Source organism: Euprymna scolopes, chromosome 2, assembly GCF_053919585.1.
Source record: "Euprymna scolopes isolate OS-2025 chromosome 2, ASM5391958v1, whole genome shotgun sequence".
Classification (NCBI taxonomy): Eukaryota; Metazoa; Mollusca; class Cephalopoda; order Sepiida; family Sepiolidae; genus Euprymna; species Euprymna scolopes.
This window is the reverse complement of record NC_136483.1, coordinates 194,203,640-194,230,016: the sequence shown is the minus strand read 5'-3', so window position 1 is coordinate 194,230,016 and position 26,377 is coordinate 194,203,640. Positions and strand designations below refer to the sequence as shown.

Sequence of the window (26,377 nt, the reverse complement as noted above, 5' to 3'; positions counted from 1 at the left end):
CAGGTGGGAAGCAGGCAGACGAAACAGTGTTCCACATGCGTGCAGTTCTAAGAAAGAAGCTTTGTTCATGGAATCTACGTTTTGATTTAGGCACAGATAAAGAGTGGGGTAAGTTTTTGACAGTGGATTCAGCTAGATGGGTGTTTTTCATGAAAGATTGGCGAGGAGGGATCAGAGATTGGAGTTCAGACGAGCACTTGCCATGGAAATAATGATAAAACAAGGATAGGCTCGCAACATCTCTTCTGTGGGAGAGAGGTTGCAAGGAAGAGAAAAGGGCATTCCCAACTAAGCCACGAAGTCTATTTTGTACTCTGTCAAGGCAGGGTAGGCTGTTTTTAGCAGCTCCTGCCCAGATATGGCAGCAGTATTCCATCCTTGGACGTACTTGGCTTTTATATAGATAGAGAATTGCATCAGTAGTAAGATATCTTCTGGAGCAGTAGAAGGATCCCACCATCTTTCCAGCGACCTTGGCAACAGACTTGATGTACGTGTTCCATTTCAGATCAGGAGTAAAGGACAAACCCAGAAGCTTGTCAAAACATGGGGCTTCTCCCAGACGAGAGCCATCCATTTCAATTGATGCCAGATGGGGATCAGAGCGTTGATGATGTAAATATAGGAGTTTGGTTTTAGATGCATTAAAGGAAACCAGCCACTTCTTCCCCCACTGAACCATGTGCTCAAGATCAGAGGAGAGAGAATCAGAGAGAACTTTGTCACTTACAGCCTTTGATGTGTTGCCATAGATGGTCGTGTCATCAGCATAGATGTCAACAAATGATTTAAGTATGTGTTTTGGGAGATCATTGATGTAGATCAGGAAGAGAGTTGGGCCCAGGATTGACCACAGAAGCAGTTTTCCAGCAGCCAGGAAAGCAAGATTCGTTAAGGTATTTGTTGTAAAGTTTGGAGAGATCTGAAGCAACCTCAGCAGAGCATTTTTTTTAATAGCACAACCAATTGTACTCAAAAAACTTCAACCTGAACTAGCGCCCATACTTACAAAACTATTTAAACGTTGTCTTAAGGAGAATAGTTTCCCATCTCCCTGGAAAATTTCATCTGTATGCCCTGTATTTAAGAATTCAGGTGATCGCTCATCCCCCTCTCAGTACAGGCCAATAAGTCTCCTGTGCGTCATGAGTAAGTTGCTGGAATCTGTGTTAAATACAGAAGTAATCAACCATCTCAACAAAAATAACCTTCTTAGTGACACTCAATATGGTTTCCGTTCTGCTAGATCTACAGCAGATGTGCTTACAGTTATATCTCATAGGATTAGCAAATCTCTCGATGGAGGCAACCTTTCTAGGGCAATTGCTCTTGACATATCTAAGGCCTTTGATAGGGTATGGCATAAAGGTTTACTTCATAAGATCTCTAGCTATGGTATAGCTGGAAATGTCTTCTCAATTATTAAATCATTTCTTTCTGATAGGTTTATAAGAGTAGTAGTTGAGGGGCAAAAATCAGAAGCCCACAGTATTAATGCCGGTGTCCCTCAGGGGTCCATCCTGGGCCCAACTCTTTTCCTGATCTACATTAATGATCTTCCAAATCACATCCTTACATCATTTGTAGACATTTATGCTGACGACACTACCATTTATGGTAGCACATCTAAGACAGTAAACAACCAAGTTCTCTCCAATTCTCTCTCCTCTGATCTTAAGCACGTAGTACAATGGGGAAAGGAGTGGCTGGTTACTTTTAATGCATCTAAAACCAAGCTTCTCTCTTTACATCATCAACATTCTGATCCACATCTGGCATCAATTGAAATAAATGGCTCTCGTCTTCAGGAGGCCTCAAGTTTTGACAAGCTTCTGGGCTTGACCATTACTCCTGATCTTAAATGGAACATGTACATCAAATCTGTTGCCAAGGCCGCTGGAAAAATGGTGGGATCTTTCTATCGATCCAGTAGATATCTCACTGCTGATGCAATTCTCTATCTATATAAGAGCCAGGTACGTCCAAGGATGGAATACTGTTGCCACATCTGGGCAGGAGCTGCTAGAAAGGACTTGTCCTGCCTTGATAGAGTTCAAAATAGACTTCGTAGCCTCGTAGGAGATGTCTTTTTCTTTTCCTTGCAACCTCTATCTCACAGAAGAGATGTTGCGAAGCTTAATTTTTTAAAATTTGTTTGAAGTAGCTAAGTTCAAATAATAATCTAGTAAGTCGCCTTACTGAACAGTGTTCGTTGTCGTAGTTGGTAATATTGTAACAGAACACGAAGCATGTATGCAAATGCAGAGACATGTGCAAATGATGTCACGGTAGGGAACAAGAAAAACACTATAAAAAAGACAGAAGAGCTATTCAAGAGCACGTTCAAGAACACGTTCAAAACGGCATTCAAAAGGAGAGAAGTCAGAGAGAAGGAGCACGATCACATTTTATTCGGGAAAGTGTCCAGAAATAAACGTTGTTGTTGCAATAAAAAAAGGAAGTCGAGTTATTACTTGTCTTATGTTCCTTGCGACATAATCTGTATACAACGTGTGGGTCCCGGGTGTAAACAAGTGTGTAACGTTACAATATGCTTAAGTGCAAGGCTTTCTGCATGTCTTTTGACCTCTCTCAGGATGCTATACCTGTCCATATTTACGGCTTACATCAGCCAATCATATTCTTGGATGGAAGAACCTGAATGTATATATATTTATTATATAATTTTTTCTGTCATTTTTGACGAAGGGTGTACACCCATTATTTTACAGCACTTTCTACAATCAATTAGTACTTTGAGATTCAGTTGTAATAAGAACTTTAAAACAAAAAATATATCAAAATGAATAACTTGTTTTTTTTTTTATTCCTTTTCAATGGGTTGCCTGACCCTTGTATATTTTAAGTCTTAGTTTTAAACAGAAATTATTTAATGCAAATTGTCATCATTCATTTGTTACTTTTCGTAAATTTTTTTCAGAAATGAAAAACAAAACAAAACACATTATTTTTTAAAAATTTTATGAAATTCTTCTAAAAAAAAACAAACTTTATTGCAACAAATGAATTTATTATTAAATTTTTCTTTCCTTCTTCCTCAAAGATAACTATTTTCTTGAAGGATTTAGAAACAACTTAAACCAAACAAGTAACAATCGCAATTATAATCTGAATATATTCTGCCAAAATGCAGAAGAAAAGGTATCAAGATCGACCTTAATAAATATATGTACAATTCTCATAGAGAAAGTTACCCAAATATTATGTGAAAAACGATCGAGCCCTCTTCCCCTTCTTCATGCTCCAAATGATTGACCTCTCTTCCCCTTTCTCTGAAACAAAATGAAAGATATCAAAACTCACATGGTCTGTTTCCATGAGTAGAACAGTTGACTGATCTTCATGGTCACCACACGAAGAATCTTGCAGTCTTGCCGTGTCTGATGTAACATCATTTTCTGAAGAAAAATTGCATAATGTCTTAAGCGTGAAAAAAATATGTAGAATTTACTTAGTTTGTTAGCTCAAATATATTCAGGAGTTATCTCCCTTTAACCATTCACAATGATCTTCCAAATCTTAGTCTTAGATCATTCATAGACATTTATGCAGACAGCACTACGATCTATGACAACACTTCAAAGGCCAGCAATGACAAATAATAATTAACTCTAATTGTAACAGAGCGCATATGAACGTATATAAAAATATCAGAATCAGCCAATGGATGGATGGCAAGCGATTGTATTAGCACCAAGAGCAGCATGTGGTCGGAAGAAAGAGAAACGTGAACCAAGTTAAATGGACATGTGGCAGCGAGAGACTTTTTAAATGGTGTCAAGACAGGAGAATAATATGTAATAAAAACTTTTGTTAAAAAAGAAAATATGCAGACACGGATTTTTATCTATTTCCTTTTCTTTGTTTGTTTTTCCATTTGCGATGGTATAATACTTTTCATATTCTTTTTTATACATCTTCTTATATATATATATACACTTGTGCCCGATATTATTCATACCCCTCGGATCTTTGAGATTTCTATAAGAATATTGCTTAAACCAGAAGGTAGACAATATTAAAGGGATTTCAAACAATAAATCAAGCATAAGCATTTAATTTAAACTCAACAAATAAATAAATTATGCAAGTTTGAAACATTATACAAAGAAAAACAATAATGCCACTAGTTCAAAATTATTCATACCTCTCTTACTAATAGTCAATAGCATGCCATTTATTCTTAATAACTGCCTGTAACCGTTTTGGATATTTATCAACAAGGTTTTTACAAGCATCAACACTGTTTTTGACCATTCTTCAATGCAGTAGTTCTCCAAATCCCTCACATTTCTAGGTTTCCGCTTTTTAACCTCAGTTTTCAATATGTGCCAGAGGTTTTCGATAGGATCCAGGTCGGGACTCTGGCTAGGCCATTCCAAAACATTAATTTGATAATCCTCAAACCATTTCTTGACTATTTTGGCAGTATGTTTTGGATCATTATCCTGTTGAAGGACCCAGTTTGGTCCTAAATGGAGCTTCTCCGCATCCTGTCTAATGTTTTTCTGGAGTATCTCCAAATATTGCTCCTTCTTCATGGTTCCATCTATCTTGGCCAAACTACCTGGACCACTAGCCGAAAAGGAGCCCCAAAACATTAGGCTACCACCACCATGTTTCACCGTGGGTATGGTGTTCTTTGGGTTGTAAGCTTCTCCTTTCTTCCTCCAAACGTAAGAAGCATCCATATAGCCAAACAATTCAATTTTTGTTTCGTCAGTCCACAAAATACTTGAGAAAACGGACTCTGGAGAATTCACATGGGTCCTAGCAAACTTTAGACGTGCTGCAAGGTGTTTTCCGGTGTGCAATGGAATCCTTCTTGGTCTTCTTCCTTTCAGACCATTTTCATGCAGAGTCCTTTGCAATGTTTGCCTTGATATTCTTATGCCAGAAGACTCCAGATTTTCTAAAATGTCCTTAGTAGTGGTGGTTGGATTTGCATTAACACTTCTTACAATATTCCTGGTGGCTCTAGCAGACAGTTTCCTTTTCCTTCCTCTACCAATCAAGTTGTTTGTTGTGTGGTGGCTCTGGAATTTTTTGATGATTCTCTGTACTGTTGCTGTAGGGACCTCAAATTTCTTGGAAATTGACTTGTAACCTAAACCATCCTTATGTGAATTCACAATTTTAGTCCTAAGATCATTACTAAGCTCTTTTTTCTTCCCCATTCTAATAATTTTTATTCTTTTATTGGTTTTCAGTTGATATCATTTTAATTTCTGAAAAATGCAAAAAACGAAATAAAATTAATCAAAGGTTGTATAAAAACATTCAAAATAAGAATCAAACAGGAAACAAACAGTCAGAAACTCGATTAATACTGAAAAAATAAGGGGGTATGATTATTTTTGAACATTGCAGATTTTATAAATAGCTGTATATTTCTTTTATTACAAGTATCCCGAGATTTTAAAATGACGAAAATGATCAGAAGAGGTTTATTAAGAATATGTATCAATATGGACGTAAACAATAAATTCTTACAAAGTTACACCTAATAAACTCAATTTTCAAGGGGGGGGTATGAATAATATCGGGCACAAGTGTGTATATATATATATATATATATATATATATATATATATATATATATATATATGTGTGTGTGTGTGTGTGTGTGTGTGTGTGTGTCTGTGTAAAAGTGAACGCATCTGTGTGTGTGTGTGTGTGTACATTTCCCTATGCAATAACTCTGTCAATTTTTAGTCTACAGACTCGAAATTTGATATACAGGGTACTGAGATTTGGGAAAATCTATGTCATCGGTTTTCGGCCAGAAATTTGGCGATTAAGGGGTCAAAGTTCAACGCTTTGACCTATGAGAACTCTACCAAACTCCTCTGACAATTTTGGGCCTACGCACTTGAAATTTTAGATATAGGTTCCTTGGACATGGATCTAACTTAATAACTTCATTTAAGCCCAAAACAAATTTTGAGAGGTCATAATAGGGGTCAAAGTTTTAAAAAATTGATCTCTGCGATCTCTTCCAAATTACTCAGACAATTTCTGGTCTAAATATTTGAAATTTTACATAGAGAGTATTCAGAGGTAGGGCAAGCTTTTTCATCAGTTTGGGTCGAAAATTTTTAGTTACCAATATATAAATGTATTATGTATGTCTGTTTGCATGTCTGCCTTAAACTTTCAATAGAGGCGACGGATTTTACCAAGATCAATATCGTTTGAAAGTTCGACCTTTCATACGACAAATATCGAAAAATTGGCTAAAAACATTAATATCTTCCCCTTCAACTAGGCACTTTTCTACAGGGTGGGTCACTTTTTTCGCCGATATTTTTTTTAAGTTATCCTCTCCTTTAGAGTGTCTAGCCTTAATTTTAAAAAATGTCACTTCCGGTTTGGTGGTGGTCGTAACAGCATAAACGTTAGGTTTTACCCCATTCTTTTCCTCCTTTGCGGTACGGGTTCGAGCCTGCCTTCTTACTACCACTTTTTTTGTTTTTTACTCAACATACACATCCAAACACCCTGGCAACGCTGGGCTGAAATGCTAGTATATATATATAAAAGTGAACTCGTGTGTGTGCGTGTGTGTGTGTGTGTGTGTGTGTGTACATTTCCCTACGCAATAACTCTGTCAATTTTTAGTCTACAGACTCGAAATTCGATATACAGGGTACTGAGATTGGGGAAAATCTATGTGATCGGTTTTCGGCCAGCAATTTCGCTGTTAAGGGGTCAAAGTTCAACAATTTGACCTTTGAGAACTCTACCAAACTCCTCCGACAATTTTGGGTATACACACTTGAAATTATAGATATAGATTCCATGGACATGGATCTAACTTAATAACTTGATTTGAGCCCAAAACAATAAATATTAAGGGGTCATAATAGGGGTCAAATATTTTTTAAATTACCGTTTTTTTTTTGTTTTTTCTTTTTCTCAGCATACACCTCCAAATAACCAGGCAACGCCGGGCCGAAATGCTAGTATATATATATATATATATATATATATATATATATATATAATATAAAGCTGAACGTTTGTGTGTGTGTGTGTGTGTGTGTGTGTGTGTGTGTGTGTGTGTGTGTGTGTAGTCACGAATAGGCTCCTATATGGTTGACTATTTTACGAAACTGATTACATATAATGATAGAAGATGTATCGAGGATCAGGAATGCATATGTTTGATCTGGCAGAACGGTGGTTCATAAAATTTGTGGGAACGGCGTTCGCACCTGGCCCCCAAAGCATGGAAATAAAAAATGAAAAAAAAAACGTTTACAAGTGTTTTTGATATAGATGTACATAAGAATACTTTGATAAGTATGTTTCAACTTAAATGGAGATGGTATAATAAAATTGTGGGGTCTGCGTTCGCGCCTGTACTCCATGGAAATTATGCACAAACTTTAACAAAGACTTTTCATATCTATTTGCGTAAGTATACTTTCATAATTATGTTTCAGTTTGAAGAATTATGGTATAATAAAATTATTGAGTGTTCGTTCGCGCCTGACCTCCATAAAATGTAAATGTATCACAAAGTTTAACAAGGTTTTTTAAAAGGTGTGAGGGTCCACAATAACACCTTAACTTTAATCTTAATTCATGTTAGCTTTTATTTTTTTTTTTTAGTTGAATCATATTGTGTCGAATAAATTCACGTTCTTATTAAAGTGAAAGCCAAAAAAAAAGTCGGAACTTTAGTCAATTCTCGACAAAAATTTTGCATAACTCTGTTTTTTTCGTTCTCCACTTGCACGTGGCACTCTTTCGAAAATAGATAAATAATAAAAAATAAGAACGTTACTTGTTATCGTGTCAAAAGAAGGAAAAAAATCCTGCTCACATGATTACGTGTCTGTTTAAAAACGTTTACATAACCTTTTTATTTTTATTTATATATGTTTAAGCTTTTTTTGTCAGTGTACTAGAAGGAATTCAGTTGATTACAACTCTTTCTGCGTGTTCTTTACATTACAATAGTACAACCCTGAATCCGACGGCGCAATACTACACCATTCAATACTGTAAAACTGAAAGGAAGCTGTTCTGCTTAAAAAGGGCGCCATTTTCTTCTTATTCATTTTTATATCGATTCTTTGCTTTAAAAAACTAAAGTAATTACGTGTTTACTTTTTTAATATCCCATTTTGCTGTTTCAGATTATTTTACTAAAGTAAGTAAAGCTTCATTATTTTTCAAAACTGTTTTTGTTTCTTTGTTTTTCGATATTTCATCGATATTATTTTGTAAGAGTGCTTTGCAGAAAAGCCAAATAACGACTACCCGAAAAAATAAATATACAAGAAATAAATGTTACCATAGTCAATAAAAGTTCAGTTCATGTTTTTTTTTTGTTGTTGTTGTTTTTTTAATAGTTTTTAATGTTCTTTCTTGAAATAATTTCATCGAACCGAAATTAAAACGAAATTTAAGGCGATAACTACTTAAATGAATTTTTATATAAACTACACATGCCATAATTGAATATTCCTCAAGCACAAAATAACGGAAAACATTAAAATATGTTTATAAATATTCCTTACGTTGACGGAACTCTCTTAAATTGTTAACACAGAATGCTCAGGTGCCCCTCCTTCAAATTGAAAACGGGGCTCTCCATTTCAAAGTCGCTGCCATTTTGATTTTTTTTTAAACCGGTTCGTGAATTAAAAACAAAAAAAAAATTTTACAAACTACTTAAAAATACAAACCAATGAACTTTTATTGACTATTGTAACATTTATTTCTTGTATATTTATATTATTATATATATAACATTTTCTCTTTGTAAGGAAACATCATTTTGTTGGTCACTCTTGGCTACGAATAGAAACAAAGTTGATATAAAAAAAATATCTTTTCGCAAAAATTATCTTTACTTTCATCATATTTTGCTTAGGGTAAAATTTTTGAGTATCAAAACCTATCTCTTTACAACCCCCTCCTTTTGATAACCTATCATACTTTTATCAATCACAGTCCATTTTCTGTAGGCTGTTTTTGAACCCAGTCAACGACGGGTACTTCTGCTAGTATATATATATATATAGTCATCCACATACAGTAGTTTCGCTGTTTCACAGCTCATCAGTGCAGCTAGAAACCCAACTGCCTCAAGCCAGGATCGAAACCCGACCGCTCAAATGACAGTAAAGGCTTTTCACCATTACGTTATACGGCTGATGCTGTGTGGGTAATGAATGAACGATGTTTTGACATCGTCCAAATGCCTCCGCTCGATTTGTTTATACAAAGAGCGTTGCTTAATACGCTAATGGCAGTTTGTATATCACTTCCAAATATGCTCAACCCAAGATAGGGAGCATTATATATATATATGGAGAGAGAGAGGGGGAGAGAGAGGGAGAAGAGAGAGAGAGAGAATGGGATAGAGAGAGAGTGGGGGAGAGGAGTGAAAAAGGGAGGTAAAACCTCGTCATGTCTTAGTCTCTCTTTGATGAAGAAAAATAAAGCACTGTTCTGTTGAGAAGCGTTTTATATATTTATTTTTCCGCTGTAAGATTAAAAAAAAATTGTGAATAATTTTCAGACATTTTTTTTTTTTTTTTTTGCAAGAAAGAATCCAGAAGAAGCTAAAACTAAAAAAATTGTTGAACACAAGACAGAAACTTGGATTTAAAAGATATTTTCATGTAGGGGGATTACAGAAAAAAAAAAATGGCGTCTCTCGAAAGAAATGCAATTGTTTTAATCTTATTTTCTTTACAATGACTGACGAACATCCAATGAAAAAAACAAGCAGAAAAAGAAAAAGAGGCAAACTCTTACGTGATTCCAAAGTTTCGTCATTCCCACTTAAAAAATCCTCACTTTTCACATTGGATTCATCCATCAATGTTTGATCACTTGGCAACGCCATCACAATGGCTTCTACCTACAGATAAGAAAGGCAAGATCAGAAATTAAATTTTCAAAAACAATAAATAAAATAATTTAAAATTCCATACAGCTTTGATGTGAGAAAACATAGAATTCGCCCAATTAGTCTATCTTGCTCAGATCATTGACTTTCTGGAAATCGTTCAAAGACATACAACTAAGTGAGTCCCCTCTACAAGACACCTATCATACTCTGAACGCCTTTCTTCACCGGGATTGGATTAATTGAAACTCTGACATCTAGATCTGACATCATGATAACAACAACTGGGAACACCATTTTGATTTTTATGCGTCCAACACATGTGAACATGCTTATAAAAAGTGAGAAAACAGCACAGCAGTTCCCACGATGTTTGAAAATCAGAATTATGGAAGCAGAGAGTGTAATATTCTAATGTAATAAATTGAATTAAAAAAAAATTATTAATGCTGCAATATTTTAAGTTATAAATTTATTATATTTTTTACTAGAATATCTTGTTCTTTTCTTTTCCAGTTTTAACAATTAGTCCTTTACTTTTCCACGTCTAAGCTTAACCATATTACTTTTCATGCTCGCATTTTTCTATTGCAATCCATTCTTCCAGGTTTCCAGTAAATTCACTTGTTCGTTGTTTAATTTCAGTCTTATTTTTTTTTTTGCCATCATAAACATAACAAACAACCATATACGGCACTCGTCTGCTTTCAATAAAATCTCCCCAATTATCTCCCTGTCATTCTTTCATTCTCTCTGTTTCACTTGTTACTTCTCTTTTCACGAGAGCGGTAACAGTAATTGCTACATATATATATATATATATATATATATATATATATATATATATATATATATATATATATATATATATATATATATTAATATATATTAGCAGGCGTTACTTAATTGTAAAATACGCTTAAATATGATATTTTAATTTACGTAGATTTCGTATTTATTATTTTTATAGAGCAGTTCTCTATTGATTATTATATTGCATCCAATTGATAGTAGTTGTCTCCCCAGTAAAATCTGGTCATAAAATACGCTTAAATATGATATTTTAATTCATGCAGATGTCGTATTATCGATGCAGTACTATATTAATTCTTTTATTTTACCCAATATATAGCAGTGATTTCAACAGTTTAAAAATATGACTTGGGTGCCATCAGCTGGAATCGAAACCAAAACATTTAGCTCTCCAGCCTTGTTCATTACAGTCTGACCCAAATCCATACATAAATTTAGAAAGTAACATTGTAAACGATATAAATGTATATTTACGCATGTATAGAAATAACACACTTGGTCAACTTATGCCTGCTAAATTCTGTTTTTTTTTTACAATTTTGAGCCTTCAGCAGCTATTTTTACAGACTAAAAACCAAATTGGATTTGTTCCATAGATCCAAATCCCCTATATATTAAGTTTCAAGTCAGTAGACCAAAAATTGACAGAAGAGTTTGGTAGAGATCGTTCCTCACAGACAGATAAGATCACTTACTCTCTATCTGTCGGTCTGTCTGTCTGTCGGTCTGTCTGTCTCCGTATTTCAAACTCTATCTCCTCCGAAACTAAAAGTAGCAGAATGGCGTTAAGGACCTCAAATGATTGGATTTTTTACAGGCCGTTCTTTTATGGATCTTTAGTCGGTTAAAATAGTTTTTAAAAGATCAAAAATGGGTCAAAATTGAAAAAATCGTTATACATTTTGTACATTCATCTTAGTTTATTTTTAATTTTTAATCAATTCATATGCGTATAACGTTCGTACAGTTGTAACGTCATCAGCTTTGAATGCTACAGTTTTGGTTTCGATTCTAGCTGATAGCACCGAAATACTTTTATTTACTTTTGAAATCACGACTATATAATAATATATACGAAATCTGGACAAATTAAAATATCATATTTAAACGTATTTTATGCCCGAGTAAAGCTAGGCGTCCTCCCCCCACCCACCACTGGTATATATATATATATATATATATATATATATATATATATATATATATATATATATATATGTATATATATATATATATATATATATATATATACACACACACACACACAAAAGGGGTGTTCCAAGACTAATGCTTCCTATTTTTTATTCTGCTCAAATAGATCAGAGGGGATTGTAAATTGTATTGTTCGGATGACTGAACTCATTCCTTCTATGACCTGAAAGTTTAATCTCTTTGTTGCAGATATTGACAGTGTAAGACTCTAAGAAAGCAATCCTCGTCATGGACGTGTGCCAGAAGCAGAGATGCATCATTCAATTCCTAGCAAAAGTGCATTGAGACTGGTGGAATGGTGGTGACTATGTAGAAAAATCAATTTTGGAGCACAAAAGATCGCTCATTTTAATGGTACCACTTCCGTCTTCATAGTTGTTTACATTTTTGAGTAAAAAAAAAATAGAAGGCTTTACTTTTGGAATGAACCTATGCCTGGAGGTTCAGATGAGTAAAACACTGTAGACGTTATCTTGCTGCTTGTATGTAGGTATGCATTCTTCATAAAAGCATCCTAAGGGCATTCTCGGCAGTTGATAATGCAAAGATGAATATTAGCATTTCCTTTACCTCGTAACTTGTGCTGCCGGTGTCGTTGATACGAAGGCCAGTTGCTTAGAAAACGATTGGGTTTCGATCTCAGCTGAAAATGGTTGCTTGTCTATCCACACGGAAAAAACTGTAATACAACAAAACAGTGAAACAGATGATTATATACAGATATATAAACATGAAAACAAATCTCTCAAAATCGAAACTAAAACTGATCTTGAATAAACAAATAACATATAAACAACACGACTCTGGCGTTTTCTGATGCAGAATGCGTAAGAAAGTTGAGCGATCACGCATATTAATTTACTTGAGCTATTCCCTGTTGTCTAAATCATGACATGTCATAGGAAATAAACGGTGTTAGTCAAGTTTCACTATTTTTTGTTTGTTTCATTTAATTTTTGCACAATTGCTTTTAAATATAACAAGCCGTGCGTACGTGGACCCCCTCTTGTGCTGCTTGTGAGATGACGCTACAAAAAATAGTGGAGAAATGATAAATGTGAGAAGTGTGAAGGAAGGACCAATGTTGCCTTCACATTTTCGCCAAGTTTCAGAAAAATCTAATGGATGGAGCAAAAGTTATGGGGTAAAAAGTGTCATTCTTTTGCAATTTTGAGGCATGTGGGACCCGTTGTGAGCTCCTGGGAACACCGAACCCCAGTGAAAATGTACAAACGATGCAGTCTCACGCCTTAAGACATGTATATTTGAATTCAGCACTATGGAAACCTACTATATAGACATACATATCAAGTTCTTGAGTAATATGAAAAAAGATCTCCAAAAAGGTATGTTTTTTAGCCCTAAAAGTCCCAGAGGGATGCGAACCAGAATTTTGCCAGGGTCAACCATTCTGAATTTATATTAAGAACAATAGCCTTCACATTTTGGCCAAGTTTCAGGAAAATCTAATGGATGGATCAAACGCTATGGGGCAAAAAGTGTTATTTTTGGTCATTTGGGGGCATTTTTTACCCCTTTTGAGCCCTGAATACGCCGAATACCAGTGTAAATGGAAAACGGTGCAGTTTCAGGCCTTAACAGATGTATGTTTGAGTTGACCACCGTGAAAAACCACTATATAGTCAGACATATCAAGTTTTTGTTGAGAAATATGAAAAAAAGAGTCATAAAGGGGGGCGTTTTTAGCACTATAAGTTCCCAGGGACGCAAACCAGAATTTTGCCAGGATCACCCATACTGGATTTCTATTAAGAATAATGGGCTCCATATTTTGGCCAAGTTTCAGAAAAATCTAATGGATGGATCAAAAGTTATGGGCAAAATGTGTCATTTTTGGCCATTTTGGGGCATTTTTTTACCTCTTTTGAGCCCCTGGGGACACAACGGAAATTTTGGCAAAAAATGTTTTTTTACTGTGCACATCTATTTAATAAAATACAATTTGTGGCAAAATTTCAGGAAAAACTAATTGATGGTTTGGTAGCAATAGTCCAGACTAACGGACGCACGGACGTCACTGAAAACATAGGTCCCTCTCCAATGAATCGGGGGACCAACAAATAAGAATATTCATAAACTGCTTTTTTCTTTTTTTTTTTTTTTTTTTTTTTAAATAAATGTCCTTTTACATTTTTTTTTTCTTCTTTTTTTTTTAATAAATGTCCTTTTACATTTTTTTTTTTTTTTGTCTGATTTAAAATATTTTTTTCGACAATATCATCTACTGGATTCGTATTTATTATGTAGTTTAATTTTATTTAATACAGTATATGTGAAATTTCATATTGTTGAACTTGTTCCCATTCATTCATTTTCTTTTTTTATATTTTATTTAATTTATTACATGTAAAGAACATTCATAATATGTTACATTTAATATTCATTATTTCTGTAAAAATGTGTCTGTAAATAAACATATTGAATAATATGTAAACAAACATTTTTATTTGAAAAAAATATTATATGTGAAAAATTCATGAAAGTAAAAGAAAAAATCAGTTTACGAATATTCTCATTTATTATATTTCAAAACAATATTGAATTGAATGATCGTCAAAAATTGATTACTACACATTTAAATTCATCATCTTCTTTGAAATTAAACGGAATAACAAAGTTGTTCTTTTGTTTGTTTGTTTTGATAGAATATGAGAAATAATTTTTTGGGGGGGGGGGCAGTTTAAACGTAGAGTTTACTCCCACAATGTGGAATTGTGGCGACCAAAATGAAAATGCTTAAAATAGTTTCAGCGGATATATGTCTGCTCATACACCCGCTTGAATTATTAAAAACAAATAACAATATTTTGGATTAATCAGAGGATTTTCTAAATCTATTCGAAATTGGTTTTCTGGAGCCACATTGATCCCATATAAGGGCAGATTATTTTTTAATAAACCAGTTGAGGTGAAGTTCACGGTAGATCCAGGATCGTCGCCGCCTCTCCTCTGCCCCTGTGTTGGGCCTTGGGGCTGCTGCTATGTCAATTCAAATATACGCAGTCATAAGCATATGCATGCAGACATTAACAAACACAGAGACACACAACTCATTAACACTTTCATTATCGTCTGCTCATCAAAAATAATGTATAATCGAATTCATTGAAATATTCATATTTTTTCTCTAATATGAAAACCGATAAACATAAACTCTTATTAATAACTTTTGATCAAATGTAATTTGTATAATTGAGGTAGGAAGTTTTGATTACAATTTTCAAACTCATATAATTAACAGCCCTAAATCAATGATGGACTTCTTTCTTATCAGCTAAAGAATCACCCTTATTTCACAAGGCCTCTGAAAATATTGTTGTGGTTAAGGGCCTAAGGGGTCATAAACGCATTTTTTAAAAACTTTTTTAAATAGTTTGCATTCGGCAGATTAAATGCTTTAAAATTTCTTTAAAACTCCAAAGGATCCAGAAATAATTCACTCTTTTTCTTTTTGATTATTAACAAAAGATTAAATTGGCTGTCTTTTTTATGAAGAAACGAAATGCATTCAGGTGGATTTTATTTCGTAGTAAAAGCATTATTTTTTTATTATTTTGTTTTCGTTATTTACACTATAGTATTTTTATTTTAAAAAATTACAAGTTTTACATAGCATGAAATCAAGAAACATACACGTACATATACAGACACACGAGAAGTTGTCACACAATTTAATTCAAATTAAATGCTTTTATGGCGGTTACCATAATGCAATTCTTGTTGGATAGGTCACCATTTCGGCGGGTCCCCCTTTTGGGGAGTCGTCGAAATTAATAAGACGGGAGTAGAAACCGACCTGGGAATGATAATAAAGAAACAAAGGAACTTCCAAACGAAACGGTTTTATATTCATTTCAGCGTACAAGTGGTATCGGGTTATAGAAAGTTCGTGATTTTCAAATGAAAATCACGAACTTTCTATAACCCGATACCACTTGTCCCCTGACTCTGGAACACTCGCGTCTTTTTTTTTTTTTTTTTTTTTTTTTCTTCCAACACTGTTTGTATCTCTTTTGTCTTTCCCACCAGAACTGTTCTCCATCCTGATTGGTTACAACCTCTGGTCATATTTTGAGGAAGGAAGGAAGGAAGGGGGAAAGGGAAGAGTAGAGAGAAAGAGACATGTAATGGAGAAATAGTAGTCTTGGCTTCACTACACTTTCTGGAAATGTTTTGGCAGTAAATTATTTCTGCCTTTGTTTTTTTAATAAAATTAAATTTATTTCTGCCTGAAACACGTCATCTTTTGATTTCACTTATTTAAATTTGGCATGATTTTTTAAAAAATGTTTATTAATGCACCAAGACCTGAGACTTTTTTTTTTGTACAAGGGAATCACCACTTCTCAAGGTCCGAAGGTTACTGGAGGATAAGGGTCAATGAATGTAAGATGATAGTGTAGTAATCGTTAATGGTGTAAGTTGGGTAGAATTTGATAATTTAAGGAGACAGTTCAACAAGAACTTGTTTACATTGGACTTGAATGCTACCATATTGTAGTCGGCAGAGGATATGCCAGCAGAACAGCAGAACACTATTTGAAGATATAAGAGTTAAAGAAATTGTCAATGATGAAAAACACTACGAGAGGATTGAAAATAAAACAGGCTGAAAGGGCAAATTTTGATTATTCAAGAGAACAGATCAACAAGTATTTGTTTACATTAAACTTGACGATTTTGCTGTCATCGGTTGGTAGACAGATTTATGATATCTGCTTCCACAAATGAGATAATCTAAGAAAAAAAAAACTGCTGTTCATGGAATTTCCTTTTGGGTTTAGGTATACAGAGAGAGAAAAGAAAGTTCTTTTCTGTGGTTGTAGATAGACGAGTTCTTGCTGTGATCGCATTGGCACGAAACTCAGATAACCAACAAAAAAAGAAAACTCATCATCAGACGTAAAGTCCTTGTCGGTTAACTGCAAATTGTTTGACATAACCAAAAAAAAAAAAAAATCGTAAATAAACATTGTCGTCAATAAATGTTCTTCTTTTAAATATTTTTTTACATTTCAGATTGTTATCCTTATTGTATCTATTTACTATGCCTCCCCATGGGACAGAGTCAGACACTAGGGTCGGTTTTTAACGTGGAGAAAAGGTACAAAAATAAAAAATTGTCTCAGTCGTGAAGGAATGATCCTCCACCTAAAGAGAACAACAAATGGAAGTGCAGCATCTGAAGAACAGATACTACACTTTGATCTTGACCAAAAGGCCAAGAAGATTGTTATCCTTATTGTAGTTGTTTATATTTACATGTTTTTTTTTTTTTTTGTTTGTTTTTTAATAATTGTACTCACCAGCCCTTTACAGATGTATTACTTCCCGGGAATTTCAATAAGAAAGAAATATATATTTATGTATATTTTGAAACTGATGACATCATAAATAACGCATGGTAACTTTATGATGTCATCCATCTTCTTTGTACTGTCAAATAAAAACAATCAAGCTAGTCAGATAGATAGATAGATAGATAGATAGATAGAAGGATAAAAAAATTACTACCAGAACAGTAGCAGAACCTCACCATGAAACAAGCGGACAACAGAAGATATTGTGTTTTGAGAGCAATAGCTTACCTTGTAGGCTTGTATATAATCATGTTTTTCAGGTGTTTTCACTTGGGAAATAATCCATTCCGGTTACCAGTTAATGTCGGTTATCAGGACAGAAAATGGGCCGTTTGAGGGCCTTCCTCTTCTTTCCTCTTCTTAGTTTATTCTCTTTTAGACTTGTACATAATCGTGTTTATCGTTTTTTTTTTGTTTCTTTGTTTGTTTGTTTTTTTTTTGTTCTGTTCGTGGGATATTTCATTACATTTCTTAGTTTATTCATTCGTAGACTTGCATATAATCGCGTTTTTTTTTTGTTTTTTTTTTTGTTTGTTTGTTTTTTGTCGTGTAGTATTTCATTTCGTCCTCCAGATAATATCAGGAGAGAATACGCACCGTTTCAGGGCCTTTTTCTCTACGGCTTATTCGTGTATTCCCCCCCCCTCTACCCCCATTCATTGATGCGAGTCCTGATTATCTGAATTGCATTTGAATGAACAGCTCAATACAATAAAAATGACGGTACTTGTGCACAATTTGAACCAGATGTAACTAATCTTCTGCTCGGTTTTGCTCGGAACATGACGTCGATCAGCCAATTAATGTGCGGCAAAGGAGCAGACGATCTTTGGAGAAAATATTGGAAGAAAAAAAATCAATAAATTAAGCAAACAACACACCCTCAAATGACCATTCCTAACAAGTTTATACAAGATGAATATCTCCATCTTGGATCAACAGCTGCAGACACTGGAAGATGTCGTTTCATGTTGCCAAACAAAACGATTAATCGCCGCAAAGAAAAATTGCGTGTCTTGTGCATCATCGCCAAAAGAGGATCAGTTAATGATGGATGTGGCTGAAGGTGTACCAGGACGAAATGCCGACAATAGACGTAATGCAGGAGCAGCCGGGAGCTTCTCGGCAGTTATCTTTTCGAGTTTATGTGGAGACAGAAATGTGGTAACGATCATTCCGTCTTCATCTTAAACCATATATCGAAAAGCTACCCGGCTGGCGAAGTTTCTCTCCACCGCTGTCTCTTCTCAACTCACTCTGACATCGTTTGATGCGACCGTAGAAAAGTCTACTTAATCGCAAGGGAATATTCCGGCTGTCTTAATTTAATTTAAAAAAAAAAAAAAAAAAAAAACGGTTACCCAGCCCCACCTTACATGAAAAAAAATAAAATAAAATGTTTACTTTACATTAGTTACAAATTTTTTTTTTATGCAAAAAATAATAATACATAAAAAAAAACATTTTAAAAAGTGCTTCTTTTTTTTTAACTTTTAAAAACACAAAAATTGGTTCTCTTATTAATTTTGTTCAATTTTGTTTGACAAAAAAAAAAAAAAGATGATTGAAAAAAAGTACAACTTACTTGTTTATTTTTTCACTTACATAAATTTTGTACAAGACTTAATAATTTAGCGTTTCCTGTTACGAGCAACGGCTTTGCAGTTTGCACGGGTCGTTTACATTTTCAAAGGCTGCGTCTAACATACGCGCTCATACTGAAAAAAAATACAGAAAAAAAAAAATAATAAAAGAAACAAATAAATAAAACAATTATATTTCTGAAATTTTGATATGAAAATTTATAATTTCGATTAGTTGGATTATTTCGAGTAGTATTCTCATTTTGATCGTTATAACACGTTACATCACTCAATAAGTCCCAGAGCTGACATATGGGGTTATTAATAAAGACAAAAAATAAACATATATATTTTTTATATATATATAAAGTGCTAGCCTTCAAATGACATGTGTGAAGATTTAAGTTTAATTGGATTATTGGTCTCCCGATTTATCGGAGAGAGGCCTATTTTTTCAGTGGCGTCCGTGCGTGCTTCTGTGCGTCCGTGCATCCGTTAGTCCGGACGATTGCCAGATAACCGTCTATTAGTTTTTCCTGAAATTTTGCCACAGATTGTATTTTATTAAATAGATGTGGACAGTAAAAAAATTTTTTTGCGAAAATTCCCGTTGTGTCCCCAGATCCAAAAGAAGTCCTATAATTTTTTATCCAACCATCAGATATTTCTGAAACTTGGCCAAAATATGGAGCCCATTATTTTTAATATAAATCTAATAATGATGACCCTGGCAAAATTCTGGTTCGCGTCCCCGGGGACTTATAGTGCTAACTCCCCTCCCCTTTATGGCTCTTTTTTTATATTTCTCAACAAAAAATGTTTGACTATATAGTGGTTTTTCACGGTGGTCAACTTAAATATACATGGTATATACGCTGAATGGCTATACTGTCGTATGTATGTGACGAAAGGGTTCATCTGAATGTATGTACGTGTAAATGTCTATGGTGGTTCTTCACTAATTGAACCCTAGCTTATCGTGTTGCAGTCAAGGTGTGTGTTCTTAACATTTTCTTTTTTGTATAATTAACTCTTTTCTTTAACCCTTTTAATCCTGCCATGATTGTTAGTAGTGTCTCTTTTAGTGTGTGTGTGTGTGTGTGTGTGTGTGTGTGTGTGTGTGTGTGTGTGCGTGCGTGCGTGTGTGTGTGTGTGTGCGTGCGTGCGTGTGTGTGTGTGTGTGTGTGTGTGTGTGTGTGTGTGTGTGTGTGTGTGCGCGCGTGCGTGTGTGTGTGTGTGTGTGTGTGTGTGTGTATGTGTGTGTGTGTGTGTGTGCGTGTGCGTGTGTTGACATATAACACGAATACACAAATGTGGCATACCTGGTTCTGCTGCTGCCTTTCGGGGGGATTCTTCGATCATCTTGAGGGAGTTGATTCTCCTGACAAAGAAGACGCATGCTAGATACTCAAGACGATGAGTTTGTTTTGTATAGTCCTTTGTTCGCTCCCAGGCATTACGTCTAGAAAAGGAACGATCGACGATCTTTACTTAGGTGGCTAGTTCTTACATGTCCCACGTCTGAGACGCTCCCTCGTTTTGAGAGGAGACCCTTTTCAGATTATCTTCTTCTGTTGACGTCCTCAGTCCAACTCCTCTATTTTTCTCAGCCAACTAGAACCACATGACAGACATGCACTTCTGGTCCTGATCAGATGCTTTTCCGGTGCAATTGATCAGTCACTGAACTTGATGCGACTTTGACATGTTTTAACAATATACCAAAACACAGCTCACACCTCCCCATTCACCACGCCAGTCAGATAGATATATCTATAGATAAATAGATAAAAAGATAGATAGACAGATAGATAGATCGATAATATACATAGATATATAGATAGATAGACAGACAGATAAATAACAAATAATTTCTTGTGTTCCACAATTACATACTTACATAATTATATACTTACTTGTGATGTCAAAATTAGTAAAAACATTCCAAAAATTACGAAAAATGATCAAGTTGAAAAATAATTACAAGTAAAAATAAAATTTATCAAATTCTAAAGATTTATCATATATGTTACTGCCGAAGAGTTCTTAAAATCTAGGGGAGGTAACTACAGTGTGCTAAACTGACTTGCTTACCTTGTTTTCAATTAAAATCCGCCATTTTAAAATATAAAATGGCGGACCGCTAATATCTATTTTTTTTTTTTTTTTGTAAAAAAACTTCTAGCGGATCTTTTAGTTGATTATATTTCATAATTTTTGGAATTTTTACTAAATTCGACATGACACATAAGTACGTAATAGTGGTTTTACCTAAAATGCATTTATTTGAAATCCTACTATGCGGCACAAGCACCATGAATTTTTACATTCTCTCGAGTATCTGACTTTCTGGTGTTTTCTTCTTTTTTTTTGTTACTTGTGAGTCATCCCTTCTCAAAGCCTAAAAGCCACTCGAGGATAAGGGTTAATGAATGTAAGGTGGTAGTGTAATAATCGTTAATGGTGGAAGTTGAGTAGAATTTGATTATTTATGGAGACAGTTCAACAAGAATTTGTTTACATTAGACTTGAAGGCTACCATGTTGTATTCAACCGAGAAGTGGGACAGCGAAACAGTGTTCTACAGGCGGACAGTTCTGGGAAAGAAGATTTTCTCATGGAATTCACGTTTAGATTTAGGCACAGATAGAGAGTGGGGGAAATCATTTTCGTGGTTGTAGCTAGTTGAGTGTTTTTTGTGAAAGTTTGGCAAGAGAGGACCATAGATCGGAGTTCAGTCGAGCTTTTGTTCAATGTTTTGTTTTTCTTTCGCGTTCCTTTTGTACAGTAATGTTTCTGTCTTTATACAATCTTCATATTTCGAATGAATTTGAGATCGATTATTTCATTCAAATTGTATAATATACGTTACTCAGTTCATTTACTTTTTTCTCAATATTAACTTCAGAACTTTTTTTGTTTGAGCTTTTTGTGTGCGAGACAATCTTCTTGGGAATAATGTTATACTACCTTTCCTCTCAAGAGAGCTCTAATGTCTCGTAAGTCACAACCAAATAAAATATGTGGACATTCAAAAATCATACCTCATATCTTCCACAATCTAATTAGCCATCATCCGTGACTGAGGCAATCATTCCAAGATCATCTCCAGGGTTGGATGCTTACTAAAATTAAAGTTGGATATAACAACACAAAGAAAAGAGGAGTTTGAAGAAATTACCTTTTACTGGGCTGTCGTCATTGCCTTCTCTTTTGCTAATGGTCATGTGTATTCTAGCAACGAATCTTTGAAATTTTGGGCTCCCTAATTTATCATTGATATGAAAACATCTTCAGTCGTGGTACTCATCCCCAAAAACTTCAAAACGACTGCCTACTCCTTCACCCTCCTCTACCCTTTTTAGTTATGTCACATCACGTTTGCTTCTGACTACAAAGTTGAGATGATGTTTAAGTATAGTTGCTGACCTCGGGATCAAAGTGTAGTATCTGTTCTGATGCTACACTTGAGTTAATTTGTCCTTGGTCAATGAAAGGGAAACCCTCTATGCTAAGACAATTATTATTTTTGGCTACTGCCAGAGTGCCCCTTTTTGTCTTTCTTTTTGGGGAGCTGGTTTTCCCCCACATTAAAAACGACCTTGTGTTACATTTTGCTTTCATGAGGAAGCAAGTAAATACCAATAGAAAAAAGGCTTTAAAAAGGATTAAAGTGTAGTATCTGTTCTGATGCTGCTCTTCACTTTTTTCACTTCACTTTTTGGTCTGAGTAAACAGAGGAGAAATCCTTCATAACTGATACATTTTTTATTTTTATTACTAAACAGAGTGCCCCTTTTTGGGGAGCTGGTTCCTCCTACTCAAATTAAAAACCGACCTTGTGTCTAACTTTGCCCTCGTGAGGAGGCAAGTAAACAAAAAAAAAATAAATAAATAAATAGAAAAAAAGAATTTTAATATGAATATCAATACACAAGAAAAAACAAATTTATAGAAGTCTAGATATATATATACTAGCGTGGGTGGCCAGCGTTGCCGGGTGTTTGGAGGTGTATGCTGAGCAAAAAAGAAAAAAAAAAACGGTCAATTTTTTTAACTTTGACCCCTATTATGACCGCTTAACATTTATTGTTTGGGGCTCGAATCAAGTTATTAAGTTAGATCCATGTCCAAGGAACCTATATCTAAAATTTCAAGTGTTTAGACCCAAAACTGTCGGAGGAGTTTGGTAGAGTTCTCAAAGGATAAATCGTTGAACTTTGATCTCTTACAAGGAACGTGCAATAAGTAATGCCCCTGACCCACTTCCAGTTGTCTGATCTAGCTGAAATTTTGCATGTGCAATGATTTATATCTCTACGGGTTATGTGGCAAATTACAGCTCTGAACTAATTGTGATTTCTGTTTTACAGGTGTTTGAACTTAGTCAGGTATGAAATGGAGCCTGTTAAATGTCGAGCAGTGATTCTGTTTTTGTATTTGAAAGGACGCACACCACAGGAGACATTTGATGAAATGAAAGAAACTTATGGTGATAATGCCCCATCATATGACCTTGTAAAACGCTGGCATTGTGAATTCAAACATGGCCGGAAGTCTGTGGAAACAGCTCCCAGACCTGGTCGCCCCCCCCCCCCCTCATCTGCCATTGATGAGGCATCTGTCCATCAAGTTGAGGCTGCCATTTTGGAAGATCGGCGCATTACTATTCACCAAATAGCCCAAGATGTCAAGATTAGTACAGGGTCTGTGGAAACTATCATTCATGACCATTTGCATATGCATAAGGTGTCTGCCAGATGATTTCCCAGGTTGCTCACACCATTCCAGAAGTGAGAACGCGTTGAGTGCTCGAGGATGAATTTGGAGATGTGCCAAGAAGATGAGTCAAAGTTTTTCAAAAGACTGATTACATAGGATGAAACCTGGGTTCATCACTATGATCCAGAGACCTAAGCCCAGTCAATGCAGTGGAAGCACTTGGACTCACCACCTCCAAAGGAAGCAAGGGTGCAGCCCTCCGCTGGCAAGGTCATGCTCACAGTCTTCTGGGACCAGGACGGAGTAGTGATGACAGATTTCCTGGCAAAGGGTACCACAATTACAGGAGCCTATTATCCCTTTTGAGGAAATTAAGGGAAGCTATCAAAATCAAGAGGCGGGACAAGATCAGCAAAGGTACCATCCTCCTGCAACGCTCCGGTCCACAACTCGCATGTCGCCAGATCAGAAGCACGGGCATATGGTTATGAAATCCTTCGCCATCCTCCCTACTCACCTGACCTTGCACCCTCTGACTTTCACCTCTTCCCAGCCATGAAGTTATTTTTGAAAGAAAAGCGTTTCCCAGATGATGCAGCCTTGATTTCTGAAGTCACGTCGTGGTTGGAGGACCAACCTGAGGTGTTCTACAAAAACGGTCTCCAGAGCTGCATCAAACGATGGGAGAAATGCATAACTCTGGGTGGTTCCTATGTAGAGAAAGACTAATAACTGTGCCAAGTTTCGTTGCTCTACTGCTATGGGAAGTGGGTCAGGGGCATTACTTATTGCACGCCCCACATAACAGCCAAATTTCTGGCCGAAAACTAATCACATAGATTTTCCCAAATCTCAGCACCTTGTATATCGAATTTCGAGTCTGTAAACTAAAAATTGACAGAGTTATTGCATAGGGAAATGAACACACACACACACACACACGTTCACTTTTATAGATATATAGATAGATTTTTTATGCATACATATATATGCATAAATATTATATATATATACATATATATAATACACATATATATATATATATATATATATATATAGATATAGATATAGATATCGATATACATATATATAGATATATATACATGCATATTATTATATAGATACATATGTATATAGCTCAATATAAAAGGAAAAGAGAAAGATCAATTCCACAAAAGGAGACTTATCCGGATAATGTCAAGCCTAACAATGATTATTGGAGCTTATACAGTAAGACAACAAGAGTATGAAATGAAGACACAAAACTATATATTGGTAGATATAGAATGGATCATTTATTGAATAATGGAATACAGGCAAAATTTGGGGGATATAGGGGACTCTTTATGCCAGGGAATTTCTAAGCTTAATGCTTCTCATCAGAAGAGTAGAGAAGGTGCTAGGTAGCATGGGGAAGATGCGGCATACCACGCAACAACAATACACCCCCTATTTAGCCATAATAAATATACCCCTGAATCTCAATACAATGTTAAAGACCATATATAATCTTATATATCATACTATATATAATAAGCTTCCCCTTATTTATTTAGAATTCAATAAAGCTTCCCCCAACATTCTATAATTCCTCTTAATCTCTTTCGTCCCTATTGAACCTTACGCTATATATATATATATATATATATATATATATATATATATATATATATATATATATATATATATATATATATATTTGTAAATGGTAATTAGTAAAAACCTGAAGAGAGTGCTCAATACTATTGCAGAACAAATATGCGTTTTATTTTTTTATTACGGTTTTATCTGTTTAGTTATACATGTTTCGGTTGCCGAACCATATCTACGATCCATGACACAAAATACATATTAAAATATTCCTTTGTTTTTAGCGTGTGGAGTTATGTTTGATAAAACTTCCAGTTTAATTTTTTCCTAATTAGCCGTAATTTGCAATTAACGAACCAAGTGATCCATATCTTACTAAGATTCTATCTATTACTCTCACCCTCTCTCACTCTATTGTTTGATCCCCTGCTCTTATTTTATACGATTTATCCCCCCTCCCCCCCCTCTCTCTCTCTCTCACACACACATGGACACCTCTTTCTTTCTTTCTTTCTCATCTCTTTCACATACGCACACATCTCTCACCTTTCTCTCTCACACATACACACGCACACACACCTCGTTCTCTTTCTCTTTCTTATCTCGCTCACACACGCACACACATCTCTCATTCTCTTTTTTATTTATTTCCCACAGTCACACACCTCACACCTCACGCGCGTGCGCGCACACACACACACGCATGTACGCGTGCGTGAGCAAGCAAACAAACAAACAAACAAACAAACAAACAAAGGTGACCGAACGTGTTATTCATTTAGTTCCAACTTTCGAAAGGTTAGACATGCAGAGAAGAGGGGTCTTGCTTCTCCCAAAAAGGTGTATTCTAAACAAGTGCAATATTTGTCATGATCGGTTTCGTCGGTATTTCTCTGTAGTAACGCTTCAGGCGTCCGGCGATAAACTAATCGTCCCTCCAAAAACAGGGAGTGATGCTGGGGGTGGGGCTCTTAGGGTTGAACAGAACTCTATTTATCTCCATTCTACCGCAGGAAGATGTGACACAAGCGTCGGAAAGTGGAATTTGAAAAGCCAGTGCTTTAGAGGAAGAGAACTCTAGTCTACAAAAAATGATTAGACATTTCCATCGGCATTCCTCGGTAGGGGTTGGTATTTAGTCCTCTTCCCCCTGTGAAAACTGTGGCATTAGGGTCGGAAAGTGT

The 26,377-nt window shown here is 35.2% G+C and overlaps 1 protein-coding gene and 1 pseudogene across 4 annotated transcripts in view; both read right to left on the bottom strand.

The window, feature by feature from the left end:
* LOC145300982 (coiled-coil domain-containing protein 40-like) overlaps positions 1 to 20,227 on the bottom strand; it is an 86,338-nt gene extending 66,111 nt beyond the window's left edge. Inside the window, exons 1-4 of one of the 4 annotated variants that reach the window (XM_080144536.1) lie at positions 20,204 to 20,227; positions 12,488 to 12,596; positions 9,799 to 9,904; positions 3,325 to 3,419 (exon numbers count right to left, since the gene is read on the bottom strand). In XM_080144536.1, coding sequence (XP_080000662.1) covers positions 3,325 to 3,419; positions 9,799 to 9,889 — 186 coding nt within the window. In that variant the 5' untranslated portion in view covers positions 9,890 to 9,904; positions 12,488 to 12,596; positions 20,204 to 20,227. Of the gene's footprint in view, positions 1 to 3,324; positions 3,420 to 9,798; positions 9,905 to 12,487; positions 12,597 to 17,244; positions 17,287 to 17,526; positions 17,690 to 18,883; positions 19,028 to 20,203 lie in introns of those variants that run through there. The other 3 variants (XM_080144534.1, XM_080144535.1, XM_080144533.1) reach the window with 3 other exon arrangements.
* Positions 17,038 to 17,171, bottom strand: LOC145243122 (U2 spliceosomal RNA; annotated as a pseudogene).
* Positions 20,228 to 26,377: the final 6,150 nt, after the last annotated feature.